Source organism: Hyalella azteca, unplaced genomic scaffold, assembly GCF_000764305.2.
Source record: "Hyalella azteca isolate HAZT.00-mixed unplaced genomic scaffold, Hazt_2.0.2 contig4994, whole genome shotgun sequence".
Classification (NCBI taxonomy): domain Eukaryota; kingdom Metazoa; phylum Arthropoda; class Malacostraca; order Amphipoda; family Hyalellidae; genus Hyalella; species Hyalella azteca.
Window position 1 is genome coordinate 2,590 of NW_025935201.1, and position 7,261 is coordinate 9,850.

Sequence of the window (7,261 nt, forward strand, 5' to 3'; positions counted from 1 at the left end):
GTTAATCAGGTCTATTAACAATTTAAATTTGTATGTATATACCTCTCCTCTACTGGGGTAAAATATAACTGATATTAAACAATGTTAGAGTTCGTTTGATCTTGCGTATCATACAATTTATGTAAGAAATAAAAGATAACATTGATTATAGGCCCACACACCTGAGTAAAGGGACGTCAAAAATGCCCTAACTGTTCAAATATAAAATCTATAAGTATTACGTTCCGGATAGGACTCTCGAACTAAGATAATGCGAATCACCTTCATGATGAATAGAAGGATGTTATGCAAGACTGGCATATTCGTAAACTATTTTCGACCACGGAGTATTAAGTAAATATCTAATGCAGTGTTCATTATGAAGAATAATGTGAACCTTCGAAAACAAATGTTCGATTCGCATGAGATTTTAATGAAGAGAATTCGTATGGGAAAAAAAAATTTTTAATAATGGTTTTAATTTTTCAAATAACGGTATTGAAGATATCGAACAAAACAATCACCGACTCTATGGGCACTCGTAGATTACAATTCGGCACAAGGTCATACATAAATGTGTCATAATCACTATAATTTTAATTAATTATGATTAAACATCACTTCTCAAGTTTACAGTTGAATATAAAAGGAAATTCTCATGAGTATTGATTCTCAACAAATCAAATATCTTACAATTATCATCGGTATGGTAGAGAATAATAAAACCGGTTGATTGCAGTCTGAAATTCGCATAAAAATTCTCTTAAGCTGCATTATAATACAAAGAGTAAGGTAATCTATACAGCAGAGCTTCGGTAACCTAAATAATGCCATCAAAATACTCGGATACGCGCACCATTTGATTTTTAAACTAAATAAAGAATTAACTTTAATAAACTGTCATTAAACTGTCATACGAAACTTTCATATTAAATAACTGTACGACAAGATTAAATGCTTGATGCCCTCTCATGGACCTGACTAGATATTGTGAAATTTCTAAAACATAATTTAAAATATATTCTGGTATATAAGAAATTCAAGATTGCCTTCCACAATAATTCGAATAGTCCATGAAAATATTAAAAGCTTCTATTGTAAGAAATTATTAAAAATTATAATAAATATTTATAGAATGAATATTTTTTCTTGAATAAATTTTAGCATCTCCGGTTTTCACTATAATTAATTTTCAAGTAAATCATTTTTTCTCTATTTTTTCAGTATAGACAGTCCATAATTGTAAGAGCAAAAATTTTACTTCTTCATTACAAACCAATGAATCATTTTCATGGTAAGATCAAGGATAAATTTCAACCTTATTGTGCTAAACAATCTATTCTTGCTTAAACGGATGCCATGGCACATTTTCTTAACCGGATTTGCGGTTAAGAAAATATAATGTAAGGTATATAATCAATGTATGTATATTATATAATAATATAATGTATATGATATAAGTTTCACCCTCGACAGAGAGAAAATTTCCCAGCTACCCAGTCAATGACGAGGTTCATCAGCTCGAAGGGATCAACGATGCAAGGATATTCCCTGCGACATGATCCTGATCCTGACGAGCGACGTGCGGCGACCTCGAGTGACGTCAGCACACTCTCGTCAGTTACGTTGTCCCGTAATCTGGAAAATATGCAGTTTGGTACTGAAGAAAATTTTGAGGAAAAATTTATTGTTCTAAAATGGATATGATAGCTAATTAATAATATGACATTGTACAATGTCATCAAACATAGATCACTATCAACTCGATCACTGAAATGGATCGTAAAACAACCTTTCTAAATTTTGAGAATGAAGAGGCTCTTTTTCGACAAGTGAGCAATTATTATCATCTGTGCATAATTATATGTTCCTTCCAATTATAGCAAAAACATGGGCGATATCACTTCTTTCAAAATCAGTTCACGTGATCACTTGAGGTCATTAATTACATTTTTATGAAAGACTAAATACTTGGTAGCTTCGTGCCACGTATACGACTTCAGGCAAACTAGCCGAACATACTCAGCCCAATGTATATGAGTCCTAGAAAGGCTTAAAAATAATTTGTCAATTATTATATTGCATTGAAACAAAAACACTAAAATTGCAGGTCTAGAAACTTGCAAGAAAATTTGTAAGGGTCATGATGCAACACAGATGAAGGATTGTACGTGGACAGCGTGTGAGTCCTGCAACCAGTTTCAGATGAAGCTGAACAACAAACAATATAAGAACAATAGGGATTAAAAAGATGTTCTTTAAAAAACTATTTGTTTGCTAAAATGCAGGAAAGCTAATTCGAAAATAAAATGAAGAAGTGGGAAAATTGCGGTATGGGAGAGAAGAATAATTGTACAAGGTGTGTTTTGTATTTCACGCCAGGCAGCTAGATATTGTAGGAAAAAAGCGAGGACTGTTTCAAATGAAAGACAAGGTAATGAAGCCTTGTGTCCCGCCTAATAAGTTGCCCTTATGCATTGGACAAGTGAGCAGCGAGCGTTTGCTGTCGAACTGTACTTTGCTGTCGAGGTGAACTTCAAAAATCAACTAGCTGAATTCATTGGCAATGGGGGCCATCATTTGTTTTCTTAAAAATTAATTGATACAAAAATCCAGGTGATATCTTTTCCAATAAAATTCATTTTTTAAGGATATCTTTACTAGTTCTTTTCCTATTGAGCTTTCAAATCAGGAATTTGCCGTGAATTACCCTGTATATATATAACTTGAAAAAAAAAGAATGGTGTAGTTGAGTAAAGAAAATGATACAATGTACATGAAAAGTTATAAATAGGGTACATGGGTGTAGTTGCCCACCCATGCAGGTGTTTGAATACAAAAGGAAATAATGGGTATGTACGTAAAGCGTCTAACAAACTACTCTAATTTCTCCAGGTATTTTGTTGATTTTAGCTGCGACTTACAAGGCAAGCCCATCCATCACAGCAGATTAGAGCTTTCAGCTCCCACATACATAGATTTATCTTTAAGATAATTACCTAAAAAAATCGAACTGTACTCATAGGCATGGCCTAACTTAGTAAACAGTAGCTATACTTTGAGCAGTGGACAAAGCATGGGAATCGTTATTTTGTGAAAGATGAGTGTGTTCAAAAGCCCAGACGCAATATGTTTTTGAACAGGTAATTTTAGCACCAAATATATTTGAAAGGCAGCTCAACAAATTTAATTTTACATATTAAATGCAGACTCCACCGACTCACGAGGAGCATACACTTAAGAGCAGGCTAATCAGTCAACAAAAACGTTGACGAATGTCATTCATGATTTTCGTTATGAATCTCTAAGAGGTAAATTAATTAATCAAAAAAGCAATGGTGACATGTAACATTTCTGACTCAGGTCGGTGTGGGCCTCGCATGTGGCAAGGTGTGTACAATGTAACTCATAACTCACGGTGTGTAGGCCCTGAAGGGCAGGCTGAGCAGGCTGTTTGCATGCAGGTCGGTGTAGGCCTCGCATGTGGCGAGGTGTGTACAAGACTTCACCTCCAGCGCGTCGGCGAGCTCCTCCAGCGCCCCGTGTACAGCCCCTGACAGAACGCTGAGGTCGCCTGGGTGCTGTGAGTATGAAATATTCATCAAATAAATGCACTGATACAATGGGTCATCCGTAATCCAAGGAAATATTTGAGTATTATTGGAAAATTGTGTGTTTAAATTAAATAGATAGTACCTCTATTAGTACATGGAAGTGTAATCTTAGACAGTAAAACTCTCAATAAAAACCTGAAACTACTAAAATAAAATAAAAAGGACCTGCAACTACTGACATATAATAAAATAATAAAAAAACCTGAAACTACTGATGCAAGAACTAAAAAACAATTAATCACCCACTTTTTTATTGCATTTTTTCATAAGCACATTTTTTTAAAACTTCACTGGCTCAATTAAGTATCATCCAATAAATCCATTTGCGAGTTCTATTAATAATTGACGACGACTCTTTTCATCTGCGAATAAGCATTCTAGCTGAAAAATACCTCCCAAATACCGGTGGAACTTAAATTTGTAAGAAACGCGAAATTTATACAAAAGTCGTAGGAATTTATGTCACCAAGCAATTCCAGGATATGAACTTCATGAATGACAGAGCCATCACTCTTATAAAGGCGCTGAAGGCCTTGAATTTTTAATAGTGCTACACCGACATAGGTTACAATATTTTACTGAAATACCAGGACAGGTGAGAGTTTATAATTCAAAATTTTCTTTGCGGTCGCCAATTATAAAATTATGACTATGCATAATGTATTTTTCATTTCCATTTAATCGACAGTCCTTAATTTGACCTTACAGGTCCATTTTCGGGGAGGACTAACCCTTGTATTATATGCCAACATTACTTATAATGTATTATCAGAGCACATCTGAAGTGCGAGGCATGAAATATATATTTATTTAAAAATTTGTTTAAGTGAAAAATATATTCAAGCATCGTATGCTAATTGATTTGATCGAGCACTTGTCTATTCTAGGCTACTCTACCTTAAGGGGGTTTTTATTTAAATGAAAAAAATCTATTTAAGCATCGTATACGAATTGATTTGATCGAGCACTTGTAAATTCTAGGTTACTCTACCGTAAGGGGGTTTTTATTTAAATGAAAAAAAATCTATTTAAGCATCATATACGAATTGATTTGATGAAGCACTTGTAAATTCTAGGAGCTCTGCCTTAAGGGGGTTCTTATTTAAATGAAAAAATCTATTTAAGCATCGTATACGAATTAATTTGATCGAGCACTTGTAAATTCTAGGTGACTTTACCTTAAGGGGGTTGATGAGACGACCAGCGCTACCAGTGTCCCCGGCGTAGGTATTGACGTGAGAGTACAGCGCTATCGCAAGCCAGCCTAGCAGGAAAATGCTTACGAACGACCAGGTGCCGAAGTATCCGTAGTCTGCTATGTCGTCCGTTTTTACGTTCTCCCCTGCGTTACAATAAATAACGGATAATAAACCAATGAGTCAGTTCCAAATAAATGATGAAAACAATGATCTGAATATAGAGATTTAACGGAATAAACTAATAATGAGTGACTTTTACGATTATAGTTGGGGATGCTTTTTTATCCTCTTGTGTCATTACAAAATATTATGCAGCCTCCGACAAAATCTCAGTAAATGACCTTCAACTTCAATATGAGTTTTCTTCAAATTTAAAAAATTATTTTTGTTGTGATAAATTTACCGAAAAATTAATTCAAGTTAATACCGGCCTGGATATGAGAAGGTGAAAAGTGGGGTGGTGAAAGAAACGCTAGTGTTGAAGGCGGAGCGCCTGGCGAAATTGTAGAACAAACGTGCTTGTCTCTCGCCTTTGACGGGCTGCAATACGCCTGACACACTATTATCCTTCGACTTCTCCTGTCTGTTATTTGTTGACTTGAAATTTGCAACAGTTTCTGATGAAACACAGGTGATATTTGATTTTGAATTGGACAACCTGAGCCCCAGGAAAGACCGGGTTCAGGAGATACCGAGCACTCTCCTCCACAGTCTCCCCTTCCTCTCCCCCTGCCCGCCCTAGGGTCGTGGTGTAGATGGCAACCGCGAGCCACGCCAGCAGTGTGATGCTCACGAACGACAACGTGCCGAAGATGTTACCGTCTATGCCGTCGTCTACCGCTGAGTCACCTGCACCTGTGTTCCGTAAAATGCACGTGATTATAGTGAACTAGTATATGATGATTCATTTGCAAACTGAATATAGGACTAGGATACATTACTATTTTATGAATGGTTGGCCAAATCAATTACCATAGTTAGAAAATTTTCATCGTCCATTTACTTCCGTTTCATTCTATAAAGCTTTCAATCTTACATCAGTATAGCCATGTAATTTAAAATTATTGCAGTGCAGAAGTTACCAGCAATATTAATTATAATCGATACTAACCAGGCAAACTGAAAGAGTAAAGCGGAAGTAAGAATGCCAAAGAAGTGTTGAAGGCTTCACTCGTTTCGTAGTAGTAGAAGCGCGCCTGCCTCCCGCCTGTGACGGGCTGTAGGATGTCTACCACACTGTCATCCAACGACCTCTTCTGTCTGTTGAGGGTCGAGTTTAAATGTACAAAAATTTCTGACGGATCCCATTTGGAATCAACTGCCGGAATTGACTGTTCGATGACAAGTGAGTAATCCAAGGAGTCGGAGGTCGATTTATTGTTCGTATCAATTGCTTTCGGCTGTTTCCTCTCTAGAATGATTGACTGAACGTCTTCATGAGTTTCCAAAAAACCGTTATGTTGCATCTGCTGAGTTGAAGATGAGGGTGGCCAATTTTTTCCTGTCTTGCTGCCGTTGTTTGGATTTTTTAACGCTTTCTTGTTATGTTTTGAACGCATGCCCATGGCTTCCATTTCTTTGAGTATGCCTTCAATGTCGACGTCACGACCGAAATCGAATCCTTCCTCCTCTATCGTGTGAGGCTGAACCTTTTTTAATATTCTCTTTGCGTCTACTTGCTTCCATTGATTGCAATAAAGGAGGACAAAAACTAGTGAAGCAAAGAAAGATGCACGCAATGAAAATTCACTCATTTTGGCGTCCTTGATAGCGAAAATGTAGAAAGATAAAAGTTAGGTATTTCTCCTGATAAAAAATTAATTCGTGGAAAATAATATCGGAAAATATTTAAATAGCAATCTATCTACCTTTCTCACGATAAGCGCATAGTTTTATAAATAATTGAAACAAATAACTACTTAAAGTTCCTATATTAAATGTTGCAAAACTGAAGTGACTAATCGAAAATTTTACAGCAGTTACAACAATAAAAAACAGCAACCTTGCCCAATATATTGGGAATGCGACAGAAAGCTGTTGCTTTGAGTGGAATTTAATCGTTCATGACTCATTTACTTATATAATTCCTCCTCCTTGCGTTAGGACTCATTGGATCTCAACGATCGACGAAAGTTGTCGTGAATTTCCAAAAAAAATGGAAAAAGTCATATAAAGAATTTCTTTTAAAGCATATCAAATCATAGTAAATTTACTATTGACGATACCAATGGACGACGGTATTGAGGACAATCATAGGTTTTTCAGTCAGAGTTAATAACTAATAGAACAGTGGTCGTAAATTTTAGGTAAGAGTTGAACTGCTAATTTTGTTTTTCTTAAAAAACATTATTGAGCGTCTAGGGCCGCTGGCTAAGCTAACAGTTGTGCCGTATACAGTCTATGAAGCTCAGGCCTTTGAATCAGGCACTTATACTGACCGAACATGAGAAGAATCTGCTTCTAAATCAC

At 35.9% G+C, this 7,261-nt stretch overlaps 1 protein-coding gene across 1 annotated transcript; it reads right to left on the reverse strand.

The window, feature by feature from the left end:
• Positions 1-1,475: 1,475 nt before the first annotated feature.
• Positions 1,476-6,583, reverse strand: LOC108677386 (the record flags this gene model as incomplete). Its single annotated transcript, XM_047880217.1, has 6 exons — positions 5,904-6,583; positions 5,485-5,647; positions 5,224-5,450; positions 4,772-4,935; positions 3,397-3,560; positions 1,476-1,617 (listed from the first exon to the last, which is right to left on the reverse strand). Coding segments are annotated over exons 1-6 (1,503 nt in total), but the record flags the coding sequence as incomplete, so codon positions are not given.
• Between the last annotated feature and the right edge of the window lie 678 nt (positions 6,584-7,261).